Source organism: Dermacentor andersoni, chromosome 10 (genome assembly GCF_023375885.2).
Source record: "Dermacentor andersoni chromosome 10, qqDerAnde1_hic_scaffold, whole genome shotgun sequence".
Taxonomy (NCBI): domain Eukaryota; kingdom Metazoa; phylum Arthropoda; class Arachnida; order Ixodida; family Ixodidae; genus Dermacentor; species Dermacentor andersoni.
Genome location: NC_092823.1, coordinates 96,357,966 through 96,381,926, shown reverse-complemented (window position 1 = coordinate 96,381,926; position 23,961 = coordinate 96,357,966). Strand labels below are relative to the sequence as shown.

Below are 23,961 nucleotides of genomic sequence, written 5' to 3'. Positions count from 1 at the left end.
GCGAGCTAATACATTGGAGGGCGTGTTTTTTTTTTTTTTTTGCGATGAATCCTTTCAATGTGACCGCCTTGACTGTGTTGCCAAATGCCAAAACGCGTTGGATATTTATTTGCTGGCCCCTTTCGTTTCAAAAGGCACTAGCTTTGAGCCCTAACTTTAAATCGTATTTAAGAGGAAGCTTTAGCTCGGGCCCAACTCCGACGCGGCCTATTCAAATACATGTAAAAACGCAAAAACGTTTTTCTGAGATAACCCCTGGACCGATTTTAATGAAATTTGTTGCATTTGAGAGAGAAAGTTAAATTCTAGTGACTGTTGGAAGCGGAATATTGATTTAGGGCTTGAATTTTGTTAAAAAGATTTTCAAAAATTCAGAAGTTTGAAAAAAATAGAAGCACGATGTTTACAAACTAATAGCTCTGCATCAAAAACAGATATCGCAATTCTGTAAACGGCATCCATTAGACCATTCAAAGCAGACAAATTTGATATGTCATTTTACATCTTACGTGAATTTGTTACGTTATTTACGAGGGTTTCGCAAAAGTTGTAATAACACAATGACACACTTTTTTGAGGTTCGTGTGTAACATATCATTGTTGTCCGCTTTAGATGTGCTATCAGATACAATTCACAGAATTTCGATATCATTTTTTCTTGCTGGGTTACGGAGTTGTAAACTTGATAGTTTCGTTTTCTAAAAATTTGCGATTTTTGCCAATGTTTTATAAAAAAAATGACAACCTAAATCGAAAATTTGGAACCAACAGTCACTAGATCTTAAGTTTTTCTTTTAAATGCAGCAAACCCCGTCAAATTTGGTGCAGTGTTTTCCGAGAGAAACGAATTCTCCTTTTACATGTATTTAGATAGGAGCCCCCGAGCTAAAGCTTCCTCTTAAGGGGAACTTATATTTTTCGATAACCTTCAGCAGGAACGTTCTGATTTCAAACACTTGTGAGCAGCTGTCACAACAAAGAAGGGCGCAATGTAAGGGTCGGCTAACTTTTCTGTGGCTGCGTTATTCACGATGTCACGATCTTCGCACACCTTTTCAGCCTGCACATAACGCGAAGGCTTACACTGCATTTCTTGTGAGTGCGGCACAGCTGCTCGCTACGAAGATACTGTGAGAAAGCTCTCCGACTTTCCTGAAATGCTGCGGCACGTGTGTTTCATAAATTTCAATACTTTGTATAAGGCGCCATCTTGACAGTTGCCTCTTTTTGAGAAGAACTTTTAACGAACAAGTACCCAACGTAAGTTTCGGCTTTTTCAATGACAGATTAGTTTTATTCCTTGTACCTACGTCCTACTCAGCTGTCCTGGTTGCAGATCCTGCGCACTAGTTCAGGTAAGAAACATTTTAATTATGGAGTTTTACTTGCAAAAACCACTTTCTGATTATGAGGCACGCTGTAGTTGGGGACTCCGGAAATTTCTACCACCTGTTGTTCTTTAACGTTCGCCTAATTCCAAGTACAACAGTGTTTTCGCATTTTGCCCCATCAAAATGTAACCGCCGTGGCCGGGAGACGATCCAGCGACCTCTTGCTTAACAACAAAGCACCATAGCCACTAAGTAACCACGGCGGGTGACTAGTGCATGTCTCAGGGTTGGCTTGTTTACCACAATAACCACCATCGCTGAACAAGCTAAAAATTGAGAATATAGAGTTATTCTCTTACAATATTGTTTATGCACAACTTGGCTATTTTCCTGGTAAAATTTGGTAGATATACGCTGATCAATAAGTCGGAAACCTTGCTCCTCTTGCTGAAAGCATTTGTTTCATGACAGAAGAGTATGACACTATCAGGGTAACGTTGCACAAACTGGCATATCTAGTAAAGTACTAACACTCACAAGTAAGCATTAGCAAAAGCAATGGTTGACATGGAACATTGCAGCAGGGTGAATATTATAGAGAAGAAAGAATACGCGTCCTTATAGGGTCAAGACTGTCCTCTAGTTATGAACAGCGTTCCCTATCGGTCTTCCCGTTTCTTGCGAGGACATGACGTACTAGATCAAGTATGCAACAGTACATCTCCTAAGAACGTCAGTTTTGTTTTGTTTACTCGATATGAAAAATTTTAATGGCAATGCGTTTGAGGGAAGTAATTTCGCTACGTACAAGGTCTTAGTCACGTGATACATTGTCAACTCCCAGCGCGTTCTGTATTTCAGTCTAAGAACCTTTAAACTTAAGCAGCCATCGTTACGGAAGTAAATTATCAGATAGTTCTGCGGACCTGCACAACCTCTCCAATAAAGATTTTAAATTGAGTGGATAATATAAAGCAAGGTAATCATTCTCGTAACAAGTTAAGCTCATATTACGATAATAGTGAGTTTGCTCAAGGCAGCAGTACGCATTCCTAAGCTGGTCGCATTCTCGTAGTGCACACATACATTTTTTTAACTCTTGGCATGAGTTACCTGGAACACTCAGTAAAACAGACTTCTTAAAGAATGATTCATTTGCTCCCTCCTCCAGGAAAAACGGCAATGAGAGACAAATATAGCACGCCACTCATCTCTGCTTGCTTGATAACAAACAAAAAAATACGTACGAAAATGTAGTGTTCATAGTTCTTAAGTCTTCACTATCAAAGTGGATTTTGTGTTTCACACCAAATCTGCAGGAAAGAAGAAAATGCATATTTAAATAAGAAAACAAGCATGGTAGTACTTACGATATAAGTGCGGTTTAATATGTAACATATACAATAAATTATTTTTTTACGACTTGGATCATACCACAGAAGTAGGAGTTTAACAATAGCGAAATTTAAGTATTGTGCCAAATCTAAAAATTCAGGAAACATGAGAATCCGAATGACGAACGTTTCATCATGGAAACAAACAAGTGAATTATAAATTTTGCACTAAAGCAGTTGGGTGAAAAAGTAAGGAATGTTTACATTTCTCTGACATGCTAAATAAATATGTAATGCACTTCTAGGCGTATATATGATTCCAGAGCTTGTACGTGAGTAACAGCATCTTCGATTTATTAATAAAACAGGAAAACTGCCCATTACCAGACGCACGTTCAACGTTGTGCTCCTTAAAGGAAGGAATTGTGAAGTTACAAAAGCGCGCATTGTTGGAAGGAGATGCGAACATGGTGAAACTGCTAAAGAAATATATTCAAACAAGACACTTATATATATTCTGCCTAAGAGTTCCATTCTTAATGGAATAACTGAGTAGGTGTCCCATGTTGGCTAGCAGCAACAATAGCTCTAATCTCTCTTTGCAGCAGGATCCTTCGAAATGGTACTCACTTCCATCGGTACGTCTCTCTCGTGGCTGCGACATGCGAAATAAGCAAATATCGCACCATTTCCAAAAGTGAATACTTGAAGCTGATACAAATCGAATGGCGGAGACTGTTAGATTTGTGCTTAGATTTCAAACATCTGCTGTGCACCATTTAAAACCTTCCGTTTTGTAAGCAACATTACTATCGTAAGCATTTTTCTCCACGTAAAGAAGAACATGACAAACGTTCACACAAAGTTCAAACCGCAATTATCATATTGTCCTATATCAAAGACAAAAATTTTCCCTTTTTACCAGCAGCTGAAAAGGCGGATGGGCCAAATCATCTACGAGTTCCTGCAGCCCTTTGGGTTAGTCGAAGGTTTGTACCGTATTTCTTGATGCGAGAAAATGCGGTAACCGGTTTCGGCAGGTGCTATAGTTACCATTGTGCTGTTGTGTGCCTTGAGAACATGTCACCCAAGAGAATACGCAACATAGCCTTATACTATTAAACACGCGAATGCCTTCATTGAAATGGGAAATTCCAAATGAGATCTGATCTGCTGCTTGTCGAGGAGTTTCGCAGCAACATGTGTAATGACGAAGTAACGTTTAACTGTTTAGAGATGGTGTTGTATATTTGAGGAGCCATGTATTGCGCTCTGATTAAACTGCGCACATATTCTGGGTGTTCTATTCTTGTGTTCATAAACTACAACCAAGAATTTCTTTACAGTCGAAAGACATTCCTGTCAATTCCAGTCAATATGGGTCGGAAACGAGACGTTTATTAATTTAAGGTAAGATATTCTCAAATTATATGTAAGGTGGGCATAAAAACTGCCATTGATTCGGCATACGAAACACTTTAACGGGCCCTGAACCAATTTTTTGCGAAGCAGAAGAACACACTTGAAGTTGAAAATGGTATTGTAGATAAATTTTGCCGTAAAAAGTGCTTCAATGCGTTCATCAGAAGCGCAGTTATTGGCAGTAAAAAGTCGCAATGTTAGTCTTCAATACCTTCCCCTGCGAAGACTACGGCGGAAAAAGGCATGCCAAGGACGCTCTGCCTACTGAACGTCACCGTGGCGCACGAGTCAACGCTGAATGCAGACGTAGTTTGTTTACCTTCTTTCCTAACGTGTGTTGCAAATTACATTATACAGTTGAACGTAGATAAGAAGAAATTCATGACTCACGTGCCCGCCGTTCCGCTCACCATGCTGCGTTCATTTAACGATCCTGGAAACTCCATAAATATCACCCCGCTTGGCCGTTTGCAAAATGTCCCGTTTGTGGAGACGTCTGCAATTTGCCAGGTAGTGGAAGATTATTAAAGCGGAGCTTTGTTGCCGAGTTCCAGGCAGTTTTCGTTCGTGTCTGGCCTCTAACACCAAACGCGTTTAACGGGACGTCGCCAACTAGGAACATTAAAGGGAAAACGTAGTTTACGGGGTTACGATTTCAAGGACAGAGTTTCATACAATAACTACTGGAGAGAACTGTGGTGCTATGATCTACGAAGCTGCACGAACGGTGATTCAGCCAGCAGGCGACTAGCGGTTAATACAAGGATTTGCCTACGTTTCACCGGTTCAACGCAAACAGCTCTGCGACTTTGCAAACTCATTTTCCACACATTTAGACGTTTGAAATAATTAAATAAACATTAATAAAAATGTCCGACGGCACGATTCCAACACAGGATTTCTAGCGGACAAGACTGATCTTGAAACCACTACACCACCGGCGCATTTGTATTTTCTGCCGCGGTATTTATTACGAATATAAAACGTACTTGCGTAAGGTATTTACACACGAGCGAAAACAGCTATAGCAACGTCTACAAGCACAAATCAAACACTTCACAGTACACTTATTACAGTGAACAGTTTTCTTCAAGGGAGACAAAAGGATGCACTGCCTCAACAATGGAAATCAGTCTCGTTGAAAGTCTCTGATCATAGCAGTCTCTCAGTTGTGAAATACAGGGTCCAAAGCTATTGTCAAACAGGCTACAATTTGCATTGTCGATACTTATTGGTTCTCCCGAGATATGTGGTCTGAAAGGCCGCTCAATACAAACAAACATACTCATCGCCCCTACAGTAGTGGAACGCTGCCCCAGATTTCATCACCAATTACCAATGCTCCAAGTAGACTAAGCTAAGGCGATGTATTGGGTCCGTCATTCTTTTCTGTTCTCTCTTCTCGCGCATGCGGCCGTCGGCTCCGTTGTATCTGAAGGTGTGAAACTGTGCTACAACCACTCTTAAACTCGCTTGATTGTTAACTGTCACCGGCAGAGGCCTGGGAAGCAAAGGTGTCCCTCATCACCATTACTTTTCGCCCTTAGAACTCCTACGTTTAAACGTAATTCACTCTAGTAATATTCATGGTTTCGTTGTTTCTGGAACAGAGGTAATGGTACTGGCATATGCAGAAGACTTTGCTTTCTTTTGTACGGTCGAGCAGAAGTCACACTACGCGACGGAAACATGCGTCGACAAGCGGCATATAGCTCCGTTTCTCGCGAGCAATCGAACGAGTGACGACGCTTCGCATGTTTCGCTCGACATTTTACTCGAGAAATCGATGCATCAGAAACTGCCCGCGTAAAACAGGACGTTATGGAAACCGCCGAAAATTTAAACAAATAGTACATATGACGTTCCACATGTATATATCGAGTGTTTCAGCGAACATTTTCAAAATTTCTCATAAATTGCCTGTGGAAGATACCACAATTCTAGTCCATTAACTGGTTTACTCAATGGGCGGAAATTTCTTGCGCAAAAATTTAAATGAATATTTGAGTAACAAATAAAAATTCACTAATTAGGTTTTTAGTGAATTCCCGTATGGCACTTATTGCAATTTACAAATTATAGCTGGTGTGTTCACAAGATGGATCCATGCGCAACCAATTCAGGGGATGACACTCGTTTCGAGATATTTATTCCCAAATTTGAGAAGAAATTCATTGGTGTCCCAGTTATTTTTATGCTTCCGTTCCCAAAACGACGTTTTGTGGAATGACAGTGCATCTTAATCGACAGTTTTACGTCGCATATCTCGCACATAGTGTCATCCACCCAATTTTTACAAGTAGGCGTGCCTCTCACTCTCACCCGCTAGAATTTCTAAACTGCAATATGTGCCTAAACCTAATGGGTTAAACACTTGATCAGTGAATTTCTTTTAATTGGCCGATTCTGCATTTCAATTCTTGCTTTGCAAGTTATGCCCGTCTCTTCGAGTCGACTGGTCCATAGACTAGAATTGTGTTATCTGCCACAGGCACGTTTACAAAATTTAAGAAAGTGTTTGTTGAGACACCCGGAATGCTCATATAATGTCCAGCATGTCTACTTCGCTGCAAGCAAAAAATATTCTTCGTTTCACATGCTGTACGTTATTACGAACATTTATACCTCGACAAATACACTTAAGAGACAAACAAACATGTTTCGCGAGCCAATCACACAAAGAATGATTTCCTTTACGTAGTTGTCAACTGGAGTTGTGTGCCTCTTTCTTATATTGTACATTTGTTTTTCGATCCGCACAAAAGCAATACATATACAGGCACATTATTCTGCCCAAGGTACTTTTTTAGTTATTTTTACAAGAACGTGTATAACAATTTAGCACGATGGGAGCATAACGGCCTTGAATTACATGGATATAAATTATGTGAGCTCCCCAAGCGAATTTCGGCCGCCGTCATCAACGTCGCCTTCAGCGTTCGCGTGAGGTTGCGTATATACTTAGGTATATTGATGCTATATGCCATGTCATGCTTTATAAAATGCTATATGACATGCTATATGCTATACGACATGGTATAGGACACTCTTGGACGCCGTCTCGCGAGGGCTGGGGTCTGCATGGGCCTGCTAGCTTGGACGTAAAGACCACGCCGTTGACCCAATGTTTGCCATTTTCTCGCGAAAGTTAATTACATGGACCAAGTTTCTCTCCGTGCCTGTATTATTCGAAGATATATTTATGTTTCAATAATTGGATGGAAATATTACGAATTTTAACGCATTAAAATTAGATCGCACTGAAGTGCCCAACATTTCTCTCCTAGTCATATATATCTCGCCTCCGTAATTTGAGACACTTCGACTAGATTCTGGATGTTTTGATGAGAAATCATCAAATGTCCTATTGAGTAAAAAAAACCGAACTATGTCATATGTAGTAGCAAAACGGCGGCTAACTTCTTATTGCCATTGGCTGCGGTGGCAGGTCACGAACGCGCCTCGACGGAGCAGATTAGGTGAAAGGGCACACTTGCTGCAACGTAAATACGCCAGGTATTGCGTGAGGGGAGAGGGCGTCATAGCGACGCCACTAACCACGTCACCCTCGCTCTCTTTCTTGGCACAAGCGCTTCTCAACGCAGCAGAGCCAACTCCTGAGTCATTGTCAGAGCGGGCGAAAGCGGACACTTGCTGTTGCGCTAGACAGCGAGGTGTTGCGAGAGGATATCGGTGAAAACGAACTTCTACATATCCACAACACGTATTTTAAACATTCCCGAAATTCTCATGCCGCAGCACTGAAGTATGATAGACTTTGGCGAAAATACGGCTAAAATACAGGAAATGCACAGGTTTGCAAAATTTGCAATCAATGATTGAACCTTCTCCATTCTTTCACTATGTTTTTTTTTCACTTATGCGCGCTACGCGACTGATGTCGCGTGCCAAGTTTAATCATTGGTACTGGAGCTTGAGATGCTTTTTGAAGAAAAAGCAATGGTCGCATGACAGAGATATTAGTAGAGTGGGTGTGAAGTCCTCCTGCTACCAACATGCAAGCTGCGTGGAGTGAAGTAGTGGTGTGCAGACACAAGGCTTTATATTAGTAAATTTTCTTACCTGACAAACCATAGGGATGGAAGTTCTGCCCATCATGCTCTGAATATATAAGGTGTCTGAAAAATATGGAAAGCACTTTTGTGTTCTGCTGATGTCTATTCTGCTCTTAAGATAGAAAACATTCTTAGTATTAGCGTGCCAGACAATATGTAACAGTTTTAATTTTGTTCCAATGATACATTTTGTATGAAGGCTCTCATCACTTTCAATGGCCATGGTCATCTTCCGTATATACCATAGATTTGCATATCGCTCGATTGCGTATTAACGCTGCCTTCATGGCTATGTCACCTCTAAGCAATTGGTCCTGACCTAGTTCAGCGTTATGTTTTAAAATCATGTGCAACTGCGCTTAAGTATTTGGTGGCAACAAAAAAAAAAAGAGTCCTTATCGTCATCTCTGTTTCTATTACAATGAAATATAGCCGGCGTAGTTGTCACACGTAAACACGGCCCTGAATATTCTTTTTCTAATTGCAGGGCATCCATCTGTGTGTAGGGTACGCTCAAACATGATTTAACACGTTTTTATTCATGTGTATTTTATGAGTCTGCCGAATATAACTTAATGTCCGTTACCACAATAGGTTCCGAAGAGGCTTTTCTTGCATACACAGATAGAAGAATTTTCACGTGATACTATATTAGCATATGATAGGCCTAAACAGATTGACTTTATTACACTAGACTTTAGAAAAGTTTTCGAAGCAGTACCGCACTCCTTCCAGCGTCTTCTGAGTTCGCAACTGGGCCCAACCTAAAGCATGAATAACAGGGTAGATAATTATCTAAATGAACGTTTTCAGAATGCTGTAATGACCGGATCGACATCTGAACTTATCTGTGTAACATCAAGTGGTCCGCATGGGTGTGTACTGGGGCCCTCGCTATCCCTGATTTACTTCAACGACGTCGCTCTAAAGATATCATTAGCAGTCCGACTTCATGCATATCACTAGATGACTGTATGTTATACGGACAAATCTTTTGTTTTGACATTGCCACCAGCTTACAGAATTAGCTCAACGATATGTTATCATGGTGTAAATTGAACCCCTCCATGGGTAACTACACCCGCGTTAGACATAAACGCAGTGTCTTAAATATATGTGCTACCTGAATGGCGAAAACATTACTATTGCTGAAAAATTTAAACATATAGGTGTAGCCTTCTCATCATATCTCACCTGGAATAAGCATATTGCAACAATAACCGTAAAATTTAGCCTCCAAGAGTCGCCCCAGGAAGTAAAAACTGTGTTGTGTACAACCAACGTATCGCCCATTCTATAATACGCTGTCATCATGTGTGGTCCTTGCACTAACGTAATAACTCAAAAGGTAGAAGCGGTTCAAAGCCGCAGGGCACGTTTTGCAGCTAATTCATTCTGCCGTAAGATTAACGTTACCACCCCCAAAAATCTTTGTCCGAGATTCCCTAGAAACCCGTCGCCGCTTTTTCTCACTTTCCTTTCTGAACGAGTGAGCCCGTAGAACCCTGACAATGATCGCCAGAATTACATTAAGCCTCCCACAAATTATTCTCAAAAATGAATTATGGCAAAGAATATGTGAGAAATTTGGTGCTGCATCACACTGTTGAAATCCTTTTTTGCGCACACAATATGTAAGTGGGACAACATACCAATTGCTGTTGTTACCGCAAGCAGTGAGTCGCATGTCACCTTACTGCCGCGAAATGTGTATGAAACGCAGCCATGACAAATAAGTGTTAGCCTACCCATCCTGCCTTGTTACATTTTGCCTTTTCGCTTTCACTGACACCTGTCTTGTGACTTACTGACACTGATGTTCGATTTCTGCCATGTTTTCGTAGCATTTATTTCGTTTTATTTTTCTTTAATTTTGAAGACACCTCCGCTGCAACAATTTCTCCTGGGGGCATGTAGTGATTCCACTTATAAAAATATGTGTAATGTAAATTGCAAAGGTGCAAACCTTATACTTAAAATAGCATATGGTATGCATCTCGCCGTAAAGAACCTGACCATTCTTATTATTCTATTTCTTTCTTTTTATCTTACCAACCTGTAACAGGTTCACGCATGAATGGGCACACAAAGTGTACAAAAATGGGACGGAATAAATTACTGATTACGTAAACAGTCAAATAATATTCCCTGCTTGACGGTGACGGCAATCGTACTCATTAAAGCTACGGCAATTGAGCTCTTCGTAATTAATAAATTATGCACACCTTGATAGTCATTTTGGTCACGTACAGTATAAACACAGACACAATTTAAGTACACTCTGCAAGGGTTGACATATTGAAATCTACGAACACAATCTCCACAAGAAAATATTTCTTAAGGCAAGCAATGACATTTGTCTACACTGTGATGAGATGATGATAGTTTTGTCCTTTAAGTATACTAGCACTCATGTATTCTTATGCTAATCGCTCTTTCTAGCCCTACAAAGCAAGAGGTTTCTTGCTGAGACGTTTAAGAGTGACTTTGGCATGTGAGAATGAGGCGCGCAATGAAGACCATTTGTCTGATACATAGTATCGCATGCATGCTTCTTTGGTGCCTAAGTAGCTACGTTAAACGACTGGCATATGCGCAACGTGCGAGACTTCGCATTTCTTTTTCTCGTGTCAGGTATTGCTTTCTTTCAGACACTGTGTTAGCCTATAATGCCTTTGATACCGGCCCAAATTTTTTGTCCGACAGGTTGTGACATTACAGAAATGACTATATTTCAACCATGCATAAACTTTTTATAATATCGAGTAAATGCTCAAAGTAATGCGGAAATGATTCCGATTCCCAAGAGGTGCTGGACGACCTTAACTGCTTAACTGAGTGTTTTAATTGATGCATGCAACTAAATTCCAAAAAACGCAAGGTTATGCGAATATCTCGTAACACTGCCACGCACACGTACTTAATTATGGTGCACCTGTGACGTCAGTTACCTCTTACAAGTATCTCCGCCTTCACATATCAAATAACCTTTCTTGGCAATCGCATATGTTACTAATAACGCTAACCGCATGCTTGGTTAATTTCGCCGTAATTTTAGCTCGGTCCCTTCTTCCCTGAAGCTAACTCTTTAGAAAAGTTTAGTTCGCTTCAAATTGGAGTATGCTTCAGACATTTGGGATTCGACTCATTCTTCATTAGTTTCTACTCTAGAAAATATTCAGAACAGTGGCGCACGCGTTCTCTTATATAATTATTCTCGCTATGCAAGTATCCCTTCAATGAAATGAACTCTTAGCGTACCTGATTTTTCGTCAGGTACGCTGATTTTTCGTCAAATGTTTCAGTCTCTGCCTTTTTCACAAAGTTTTCCATTTGAACACCCTTTTAAATGAAACCCTTCTTGTCCCTTCGTCTCATATTTCGGCCTGCACTGACCACAGCCTTAAACTCGGGGTGCCATTGTGCCTTACAAGTCAGTACAGTGACTCTTTCATCCCTAGGAAAAGCACGGACTAGAATGGCCTTCCCGCATCAAACGCACTCATCACCGACTCTATCAACTTCAAGACCGCTGTTAAGAATGTCTTTTGTTAATATCTTTTGTTAGCACCTTTTGTTTGTATTTTTACTGCATTACTTTGGTTTCGACTCCACTTCTTTCTGTAACGCCTTCAGGCCTTGAAAATACGTGAAATAAATAAATAAATCAACTTGGCAAATTATTAAAAATAAGGCAGTATCTTACATGTGCCTTCATAATATTTGGCACATCCCGCCTGTATCTATTTTCGTAAGTGCCTTGCCACTGGTGCCAGCTCTCTTAATGCCTCTGGGACAAGCACCTCCCCACGGCGGTACTTTTTATGAGTCGACAGATGGAGAGTTCTCTTTCATCAAAGGCTGCCACTTCGGTTATTCATATGCAGCGCTCTCATAGATTCTGTGCTTTGGAACTGAATATTATTGCGCCAGCCCAGCAATATCTAAGGACACTTCAGGCGAATTCCCGCCGTTTCCGTGAAGTTTCGTATGTGTGATACAACTCTGTCTCACCCCGCGACGCTGTTGGCTGTGAACGCGCGCAAACGTGTGAGAGGGTCAGCGCAGAGGAATGGTTGCTTTATTAGACCAGTCTTCCCGCTCGCCTATGATGTGCCTTAAAAGAAAGGGAGGTGAGCGCGTTTTATCTTGGAGATTATCTACAGAATGTACAAAGGCAAGAATAACCATATACCTTATGGCTTCGTGTGCACTGTGTTTGAGGTGGCATAGTCTCAAGTTTCGAAGATTCGTTAAGCTAAAGGCAGCACGAAGCCGTCGCTCGGGCGCTGCCGTTGCTCTTCATCGTGCAAGCGATTTAAATAGAGAGTGTCCTCAGCCATGTACTGATATCTGTTCATGTTTTGTAGCGCATGAGTGGTTCCATGCTTCTAATTTAGTTAGTACGCCAATGATTAGTGCAATATTTAGAGCCGCTAGAACCACAAACCTTACTTCATACAGCTGTCTAATGATTTTATATCTCAGGTGCCGCTTCGCCTGTTGGTCGAAACAGCAATTTTTTTCTTTGTTACAAGCGTTTCTGTAGCAGTAACAGCACTCCGGTAATATTTCGGTATTATTATGTCTATAGGGTCTCATACACAGTCCAAGCACGTTGTTTCAGTTTAGTTTGTTCGCGTCTACGAGATGACCACGTCAGCTCGGCAAATTTTGTTGTATGGCATGTACGACTCAAGATTGATAAAGTGATATGGCACAAACATAAGAATTAGACGCAAACCATTTCTAACTGTAAAATTAAATCTCTGTGACGGCACTCCATTCATTCCCCTTAATTTTATGAGCAAGATGGGAGCTAGCAGTTTAGGGTTATTCAATACGAGCAGATAATTTACCATATACCTGAATACGTGCACGTTGGCAGCCTTCAATGTTATTTATTTCTTGATTTATAGTATTAGAGTCAAAGTTGAGGTCCTCAAATGCTAAAACAATGAGTAGTTATTTATTCTTTCTTGGGTCATTGTTCTGTAATGATCCATTTCGGCGATACTTCCGCCTCGGCGATAGTTCGCACAGGCACGCGCTGATTGGCTCGTTGAGTTAAATCAGATGACGTCACTGATCCAGTTTTTCTAGAACAACCAATCAGTGCACACCTGACGGCGAACTATCGCCGAGGCGACAGTACCGCGGAACTGGATCGTTTCCGAATACGGTCCCTCGTCTCTTTGCCAATTTGACTGACAGCAGCCTGTGTTTACTTGCTCTGATTTCTATCTGAAATAGGTGAAGTAACAGCGCGAAATTTCAGTATGACGAATAAACTTTTTTGTTTATGCTGATTCTACTGATGTGCGAATGCTGTAAACATACGCGCTGTCGATATTTGGGACAGTACTCACCCTGAAGCTAGATAAAAAATAGAGTTATTGGAAGCGTTTATAGATTTTGCATAGTCTGTCATATTCTGCAAAGTTGCGTCACCATTGATGGAGCCATTAGGGTACATTGCCAGCCAATCCTCCTTCTGAAAATAGTGTTAACATAAAATTGCAATGAATGGCTTCAGAAAATAGGAAAGTACTACAAAAACGCGTTTTCGACACTTTGTGTCTATCTATCTTTCTTTCTTTCTCTCTCTCTCTCTCTCTCTATATATATATATATATATATATATATATATATATATATATATATATATATATCGGTGCTCTTGTGCCAAACTAGTGGCCTCAGTCGCCTAACAACTTGCACGGCTTGTTATGTGCTCATCACTCGCGATGCCGGTATGCTCACTCTTTAAATGGTACCTATTGGGTTATTCAGCGCACGACATGCATGCATGCATTACTAGAGATTTGCGGTACTACGTACGTCCTCGTTATTACGATATTGTCGTGGTCATTTCTTAATTAAATATTCATTACGGTATGCAGGACATGATCTGCATCATGTCATGAATAGCATGGCAGGATGTGATATCCATGAGAAGTATGACATGAAATACATTACACGTGACATAATTTCATGGGATCTATGACACGGCATGTCATCGAATTTGGTTAATAGGTATGCTCTCATGATCAAGATGCTGTTGTAGCTCTTTTAGCGAGATATACAGGGTCATCAACTTTAAAAATAAATTATGGGGTTTTACGTGCCAAAACCAGTTTCTGATTATGAGGTACGCCGTACTGGAGGGCTCCGGAAATTCCCACCACCTGGAATTCTTTAACGTGCTCTGTAATCTAAGTACACGGGTGTTTTCCCATTTCGCCCCCATCGAAATGCGGCCGCCGTGGCCGGGATTCAATCCCGCGACCTTGTGCTCAGCAGCCCAACACCATAACCACTGAGCAACCACGGCGGGTGGTCATCATCTTTAAGTTTTCTACAACTTTCATGCCTTGTGCAGAGAACATCATTCATGTCCTTGAGCACGATATCCTTGCACGATATCCTATTCGAAGAGGCGGAGATTACTGGTACCAGAAAACGAAACACGCATTTATCTAATTACAAAAATTGTAATAATTATAGTCTTGTTTTATTACTTTATGGCACATACTGCAATTTCCGAATCGTCCCCGGTTAGTTGGCATGTAGTATCCACTTGAAATGAATCTCCAGAATGGCACCAGTTTCAAGATATTACTTACAAAATTGTAGGACGAAATACATGGGCGTTGCTGTTGCTTTAGAACTTCAGTGCATTAAACAGTGTCTTGTTAAATCAGTAGGTGGAACAACACTCTATTTTTATATTGACTTCAGTGGCGCGTATCACCAAAGTAGTGTCATTCCAATAATTCATTCCAAGGGGACATGCCTTGAAGATTTACAGGCTACAATCCATTATTTATCACATGGACCATAAAGCAATTATTCGAGAAATAATTATCAATTTTTATTCAGCTGTATATGTGTTTCGATCTCTCGTGCAACTAATGTCCACCTCTCCAGATATTCGCGCGGAGAAGGAGAATTACGCTACCTTCAACGGGCAGTTTTTAAAATGTTTGAAGTAAAAATAACGATCACGATGTTGATCAAGACGCGCATGTGGTGTTTGACACATCAAGACATGCACGACATGAAGGGTAAATTGTGACATGTGTGGTGCCCATGCGTGATAAGAATGACGCTTGGTAACGCTTTGCAGAGCCACAAACGATGTGTTATAGCCAGGCACCTGCCAAATGTTTCTCAAAAAAGTTGTATCGTACGTCAAATCTGCACGTTTCTTTCAAACTTGGTTACAACTAAAAAAAATTATCTGCCAATGCATGAAAAAAATACGTGTTGCTTTATACACTTGAGCAAAACTTACAAATATTGCAAATAAAAAGGACATTAAAAACTGTTTCGTCAACAGATAGTAAGCAAAGTTGTATAATATAATTATAGTGCCTATAATATTATAGTACACTAATAAAGGCTCTAATAATACAACCTATAGGATGGGAGGGCATGTCGGTAGGAACATGCTCAATGCAAAATTAGTTAAGGCGCTGCAATGGTGAAGCGAGAAACTTTCGTAGTTTCTTTTTTGTCTGTGCCTACTATTGTAGGATAATTGATAGGGACATAATATTTGAGCAAATGATATTTGTAGGAGCATAAGTTTTAAAACCCTACTTGAAATTAGGTCTCACTACACATAACAACTACGCCTACATCGTACCTTGTCAAGGTTACTTACATGGCACGGACTTTTTATTTTATTAGCAAATCAACTGAAACAACTAACTACATAGCTTCATTTGATAGCTACACCCTACCTTTCAAATCCAAAGGCCAGTCACACACTACCTGGTAAACGGCTTAGCCTTTATTTTGCACTATATCCTGTCTCATCTACGTGTGCCCACTTTAAACAAACGCTTTTGTTACGTAGACATTCATTGGAAGCTTTTGTCCCATTTTGAAATATTTTTTTGCAGATCACCTGTCAAATTAATTCTTCTAAGTCAACCACTCGTGGTTGTTTACTGGTTAGGGCGCGGCGCTGCTAACCAGGAGTTAGCAATATCAAACCCCAATTTCGGCGGCCATATTTCCATACGGGCGAAATTCAGAAGGCCCCACGTACCGTGCTTCCAGCGTACGTCAAATAACCCCAGGAGGACAAAATGAATCCGGAGTTGCCCTCTACGCGTGCCTTATAATCGTATTGTGGCAATGGTGCGTAAAACAGCAGAAGTTTCATTTATGCGCATTGATGAAGTCACTAAATTTTTACGCAATACGTGCGGATGCTCGAGCTTTTCTGAAATAAGGAGAAAGATCATCTGATATCTTTATTGCAGTGTTCCTTATATTACTATAATGTAACAATATAATAGTGCTCGAACCTTTGTTTTTCTACAGAATGTAATTACACTGTTGACCACGCGTTTGTTGAAACAATCCGCGGGGAAGAATAATGAAACGGCTTTTACACTTGAACAGCACCATTATGCGTCCTTAGCACAAAGATGAGGTTATAATATCCTAAAGCTGAAAACGATATATTGCCTACTGTCCTAAAGTACGCCATAATATTCCTTTAAAGCTGTCTTACCTGCGTTGTACTGTTTACCACGATTGTTAACATTACTGACTCGTTATGAAAATGTTCTTGAGCCTGAAAAACAAGAAAAAAAAAAACATGCTGGAGAAGGAATAAATGTGCCTAAAGTTGTAGTTTATTATTTTAGCTATAACCTCGTTTACAGATTATACCAGCAACAAAAACGCGCCCGCGTGTCTTCACTTCATTTTCTTGTCGTATAGTGTTGCTCCCTCTGCCTGACTGTCGACGCTGCACCTAAAGATATTGAAATCTTAGTCTTTTGGTGTTCAACTAAATACTTCTTCAGAACTGCAGAAGTTGTTATACAAGTGTCACAAGTACAACTTCAATGGTCTTTCAATTAAACTTCTTCAAAATAAATCAAGCTATACTGCTGCTCCGTATTACCTTAATCAACCATTGAGTTACGCTTCCACTGGGAAGACAAAAGGTTCCCGAACGACCACTGATTTCTTGAGAGGCATTCGAAGCTTGATACGCAGTATTTCTATATATATACCATTAAAACTCCTATTGCCCTTGCATAGCGCCGTGCGGGTGCAATAGTAAATGCAATGCTGAGGGAGTAAGTTTTCACGCACGCTTTTCTTGATGACATTAGGCCGTCCACCGTACCAGGCTGAGCGGTTATATTGTGTGATCAAGCTGGAGCTTTAGTGTTTGCTTGTTGCATAATAGGCGGCAGCTTCTAGCGCATCCATAGTAAGAGGCGATTGGAGGATTGGTGGAAGAAGGGAAACGACAAGAAACGGAGACGTACAAAAGCAGAGATCGCAATGGGGGATCAGGAAATATGGTTGTGGGAGTTCATCGTGTTTTTTTTATTGTTTAACGTAGGTGGGACATTAGGCAGTATAAAAGCAAGAGCTTGGTGGCGCAACCACTGCCCCGTTCCAAAGAGGACGTTCATAGCATCCATCTATCCATCCATCCGTCCAATAGCAAAAAGATTTTGTATATTCTCAGGAAGTAGGGAGACAGTAGCCATGCAACTCGATATTTCTGTTATGGTGCACCTTTAACTAAGGACCAATCAAACAGTGCAATACATGTTTGTTTTTGTATATAAGCAACTCTTTTTCGTGTTAAAACGTTGCCAGAAATAATACCTACTGATATACCTTCCTACATATAAATTTCACTGAAGAAAACTTTTAGTAGATAAGCTGCGCCTCATAAGTGCTTGCTATTATCATTAACATGTCTCTTGCTTATCTGCGTTTTTGTGAGTTACAGCTTTCGCGACAAATAAGTGGTAATTGTCATTACCAGTCCATATTATGTTCTTTTTGCAAAAAAGAACAGGCGTCTAGCAGTGTCTCCCAGCCAGAAACCCGTGCATTTCCAAAATGCTCATTAACGCTGAGAACAATGGCACTGGCTGCGGGGTAATCGGACGCCTGTATATTCGGCATAAAATCAACGAATGGCAGTGGAATCGTTATTGGTTGCCAACCACTGATGATGGGCGCCATTGGTTGGTGCTTGAAGTGCGCTCGTTGTTGTTGGAGTTATATTGCTCGTGCTGATGCCAGCGATTCCTGCGGTTTGTCAGAGTTGTTCCAGTATTTTACTTGGCGTAATGTGTCCACCGCTGAAGCTTAATGAGTTCCCTCAGTATTCTCGCGAGATGAGTATAAGTCTGCTGTCTTACATAACGCTATCTGTTGAGGTTACCAATATAGGTTTCGTTTCGCAACTTCGTATAACTGTGCATGTAAATGGTTCCTTACGTTTTGCACACTGGGATCGATGCCCAGCACCTTTAATAGAAAGGCTACCATTCGGAAGACGTTTATTATTGTGTTAGCCATCGTAGGCGCCGTTCACGCGCATTCCTGGCGCTGTGCTTGTGTATCTAGCCATTTTGCCACCTTCCTGGGTAACTGGGAAGTTTGCGGCCGAATGGGTCGCTTATTCACTGCTGTATTGAAGTAACAGAGTTGGGCAGCAACCGTAGAACCAACTTGCATCACTGAGTATGTGGCAATGCGCACATACGTGCCCCTCTTCAGCGAACATCTTTCACACTGACATGGATCAATCTAGAACCGGGAGTTGGCAGGTGTCGTTGTTCTAAGGAACTGTTGCACGCTCACTTGGAGCACTCGGTATGTGCCACATGGGCTGTGTTCGGCTTCACTAAAGCTATTTGATGCCAACTTGGGTAACGGTGTTGTTTCCAGTAGGCCTGTGGCGCTGTTTAAAGAAAGTCTTTGACGTCAAAGTAGGTAACTGTTTGTAGCGCTGGAAATTTGCTGCTGTGCAGTGACAAAAAGATCGCTTAAATTTCCCTGATGCTGAGCAAAATTGAACCCACAGCATAAGGGTTTCTCAGGGCGAGAAACCGGATGCAGTCGAGGTTGCCCGTCGAATGCACGTGGTGCGTGCTTCTTTTCAGTCAACGCCTTTTCGCCAACTTTTTAGTGAACTGTGCAATGCATGCTAAGTATGTGCCACTCTTTAAGAACTTCTCGTCAACTGGGGTCATGACGTTTGTGCCCCTGGGTGTTTGGCAAGCGAGGGAACAATTCTGAGTGTTCGCACGCACCGGCGCACCACGTTTGTTGTCTCGAAGGCCGTGCGCGGACTTCTGGGCGGTGCCACTGGATGGCGCAGCGTGTCGAGAAAAAAAAGCGCGAGAGACGAGTTCGGCTGCCGCATGACGTGTTTCTCAGCGCTTTCGCGAACTTGTGTGCCTTGCATTTCGGAGGCCATGCGGAGGCTTCGCGGCAGTGCCACTAGATGGCGCCGAGTGCACTTAGGAAAACGTGAAAAAAGAGTCCGGGCTGACGTACATGCCCTACACATAATGCGTTTCGACAGTGGCAGTGCATGGTGTCACTATATTGATTTATTGCCAAACGCATTACCGTGGACAGCCGTTATGATATAGTTGTTGGCAATTCTTGTTCTTTTTTTTTTTGCTTATGGTACTCGAAACCACTACAAACTGTGAGCGGCAGTGCGACGTGCTATTAGCCCACTATGATCTTTGCGAACGCGTGCAGTTGGTGCGGAGCAGATGGTGTTGCTCTCCGCCGTTCACCGCTAGCGCAACCATCGAATGGAAAACTATGACATTTTACGCCGCATTGTGGATTACGTGCGACGGCGCCGACACGCCTGACATATGGCCTCGTGTCGATGGTGTCGCCAACACCGCCGACACGCTGCCGCCATCGCAGCCGTGTCATATTTTGGCTCCTATAAAGCGTATTATTACGTTGCAATCAACAGCCTTTGTGGACCAGTCACAAACTAGAGTATACAACAACCTTTTTATTTCACTTTTCGTTCACTGTAGTGAAGCTAGCTGTCTTCGCACATTGTAAGGAGCGATTTCAGTCTTCTACTCCACGCACCCTGTGCAGAGACATGCAAGACCTCGCGAAAGTGTCTGTATCATTCAAAATGCCGACTCTAGAAAATCACTCCTGTGTAAAATTTACACCTCTAACACAGCGTTAACAATAAGGTGCCTTGATGTGCTATTGTTAAGGGGTCCCTTGTGTACCGTTTTGGGGTGCGCAATGGACCCCTTAGCAATGAAACTTAGAGACTGTGACATGGTACGGTGGGGTCGTCCTTGCTTATATTTTCTGTAAGCGGTGCAGCAAACCACTTTGCACTGCTTAAATTAGCAAAACCAAAAAAATTTCGTATAGCGTCAATGTTAGTTAAAATGACAGAATTCGTGTTGAAAATTTACTAATGTCAAGGTATTTTCCAAATTTAGGATTAGGCTCGGTTACTGTCAGCTCCACCTATATTGCACACATGGAGAAATTACAATTTCTATTTATTTGTTTCATCTTATTTTATTCACTTATTTAGTTACATTAGACATACCTGCATCACACATAATGTGTTGTTATAGGGCGGTTTCATTAGAACACAAATTACCGAAATGCCGCTGATAGCACATTTATCTAGGTAGTTTTCTTGGACTTCCATGGCGTACATTACAATGACTACAAAGACTTAATTGGCTCGGCGACCCCACAAGGACAGCGTTCTTCTCAGCAGAATTGCCTTCCCGGTTTTGCTATGCAACACTGGTAGTACGCGGGCGATGTCCTGAACGAACGATAAACGTCTAGCTAAAAAGGCACAGGGTGCTTACGACACTAACAAAACGATAGCCATACCAATTCTCAACCCCCTGTACACCTGATGTGTACGAAGTGATTATAATTGAGGAAATAGCTACGGCAGTCTCAATGTATGGCCATAGAAAAACTTTCCTCCCGGTAGCATAGATTACTGATAAATTTACAACCGTTTTTAGAAGCACTAAAATTCTCTTGAACCCGTTTTCTGTTTCGTGAAAATTTCGGTTGTTGAAGAGCTGTGAAAGAGGCCCATAGAAGTGCTCCGGTATCTTCGAAGTTTATTTTTTCTGTATGCATTTGAGAATTCCATATATAACGTCCCGCACGTTCCAGTATGCCGCCCCAAATCCAGCGATCCAGTATCAAACGTGACATTGAGTCCATAATAAGGCATTTTGCTATATTTTGCCTCCCAGTGAAATTTGTTACGGAATACGCATGTAATTATATTTCTCTCCAATGACTATGCCCGCGGTGACATCTTTTGTAGAATTTCATTAGTTACTGTCTCGTAAATAAAAAATATATATTTGTATGTGCTGCTTTTTTATGTCATGTATATTTTTGCTGGTTGTTAATGCTCGTAATATATCGTTATGCCCATAATAATAAAAGTAATATACCCCTTCCCTCTTTGACGTGCGAACCCGGACGGTTTATAAGCATATAAATATAAAGTAATCAAAAATAAATCAAAAAGTGAAAAGCTTCTGTTTCACGGGCTTAAACTTCATTCGCTAATGCAGGATATTAAAAATTCTCACAGGGCACTTGACACATCTTCTCTGACTTGACCAAAACGACATGTCGCAAAACATAGTTGTAAATACTGTTGCTGTATAAAGACTGATGCTACCATTTCTGCATCCTCCGCTCTTTGTACTACCTCAACACCTTTAAAGTGGCTTTACGCGTCGGCAGTGCTAGCAACTGGCGGTAGGCCATTTTGCTAACGCCAAGCTTGATGCGCGTGGTACCCTGATGACGAAATTTTGACACGCTAATCAACCGCAATACTCATGATCCGAAAGAAATCACAAGGAGGTGTGTTGCTTTCTATAACCATGCTATTTATTTTATCTTGACAGCATGGCCTGATTTCTACTCTACTGCTGAGCCAACATATCTCAAATGGCTGCGTCCAAAAAACGGCGAAAAGTTAAAAAAAGAAAGACAGGCCTTCGCGGCGAAAGGTCTTCTCGGTGATGTCTCTTCGCGTCATATTCACGAGAACAATATGAACTGCCCGCCAGGCATCGACGGAAAGCTGCAGCTTATTTTGCTCTCTGCACAGCGGTCTACCGAGCTCGATGTTGTGTCGTTGCAGAAGCGCGCGTAGCTCTGCGATTCGCTTCTACAGCAGCGGTTCGTACATTGTGAGGAGGCGCCATAACATGTACCAGAGAATAAACACACGTATGCTGACTGCGTGGCGCACATATCACATCCCTTGACCCGTGGCAGGGTACGTTGCTGCTGATAAAGATGATAATAATGATGTATTGGCATCCCCTTTGAAATGGGGCGGTGACAAATAGCTTCATAGCCTGCTTGAGGTAATCAGGTCCAGGTCCGCCCAGCATGGAACTGCTACACCTGGTGCAGTATGGTCGCGCAAAATTTGGGCGTATAGACGCTAGTTGGCGCGCACGTCACATCGTCCGTTAAACGGCACGGTTCGGTGCTAATGATGATGATGATCTAATGACATTGCCTTTCGATCGTGATGGTGGAAAGCTGTCACCTAGCCTAACTCAATTAATCTGGTACACCCATACATATTTTCCATTACATCAATATTTATAAATCTTTATAATCGTCTTTTTCTTCATCAAGGCTTCCCCGTCGACTTGTATCATTACCTTTGCAACTACTACATGAGGTGCCTCCTGGTGTAATAATATGCAACTGTAATGCAAAGGGCTAACGTATAGACGCTACGCGGCGCTCATCTCACATCGTAAGGCAAGTGGCACGATGCAATTACAATGATGAGGATGACACCACCGCAAACCAAAACGGCTGTTGGTGTGAGCCCCTAACAGCTTACGCTGTAAAAGGAAAGTATCGGAATCGTACCTTAAGGGTTAAATTTGTTAAGTACTCCGTTATGTTTGTATGATTGAGTCTTGTCTTAAATGTCTCAAAGTACTTAGTGTCGTAGAAGATAGAGGCGTTTACAGTAATATTTTGTCCAATTGTCGGCCGTTGATTATCTGAAAAAGAAAACACATTTTAGTGTTAGCAATATTGTTTCAATTTTATGAGACAACCTGTCCAGCAGATACTAGGTAAAATAATTTTATCGGCGTGCAACAATACGTCATTGTTAAAAAAGCGCATCACGTAGGGACCGCTTAAACTTCACAGGTATTGTAAGAATGATTAAATTGCTCAGCCGTTCGATACGTGTGAGTGACGCTTCTTGATTTGAAGAGTAGTGGCTCTCCGCCTAGCAATAAAGAGCCCCTTATCAGAAAACGAGGGCATTACGAATATTGTATATTTTATTTATATGTTCCATCTATTTTATTATTTTCTTTTTTTGCACGAGCATCATTTTCTGCCGCATCTTTTAATCTTTCTTGCAGAGTGAAGATAGCTACCTCATCTTAAGCTGAGCAAATTATCCCCTTGCGGAAAATTGTGGAAATGTCATGTTTAATATATGTCGAAACAATCATGTTTTTTGCTTTAATAGAAGCGTTCTAAATATTTACGTAATCTTCGTACTTCAATACCTTTATGAATCAATGTAATTTGTAGTATTTTTTTCAATTTGTCGGTTAACTAAACAAATAACCATGCCTATATTTGGCGGAAATAAGGACAACATGATGCACATTGTGTAGACAAATGTGTGATTATGTGAGGTAAATGTAGCCTTCGCGACAAATTAATTACGCAAGTATTCCATAGCGTCCTGAGTGTGCTTTATAGGTGATGAAGAAATTAGTCCTCTGCCCCGCGATAACTATGATCGCCACCGAAAGTGAATTCAGCAAATGTGGTGAAACAGTACAGAAGTTGTGTGTGTGCCCAAAATGCATGTGGATCAAAGAAACCCGTTCAAAAAAAATTTAGCAAGTGCTCGAAGCGATATCTGGTAAGTAAAGGTATGTTCTACGGTGTCCCGATGGA

The 23,961-nt window shown here is 41.3% G+C and overlaps 1 protein-coding gene across 1 annotated transcript in view; it reads right to left on the bottom strand.

Annotated features, from left to right (window-relative positions):
* LOC129380275 (uncharacterized) overlaps window positions 1–23,033 on the bottom strand; it is a 24,116-nt gene extending 1,083 nt beyond the window's left edge. The window contains exons 1-6 of the mRNA XM_055061076.2: window positions 22,900–23,033; window positions 16,694–16,756; window positions 13,533–13,657; window positions 8,171–8,226; window positions 4,478–4,583; window positions 2,579–2,644 (exon numbers count right to left, since the gene is read on the bottom strand). Of these exons, the coding sequence (XP_054917051.1) occupies window positions 2,579–2,644; window positions 4,478–4,583; window positions 8,171–8,226; window positions 13,533–13,657; window positions 16,694–16,726 (386 nt within the window). The 5' untranslated portion in view covers window positions 16,727–16,756; window positions 22,900–23,033. The remainder of the gene's footprint in view (window positions 1–2,578; window positions 2,645–4,477; window positions 4,584–8,170; window positions 8,227–13,532; window positions 13,658–16,693; window positions 16,757–22,899) is intronic.
* Window positions 23,034–23,961: the final 928 nt, after the last annotated feature.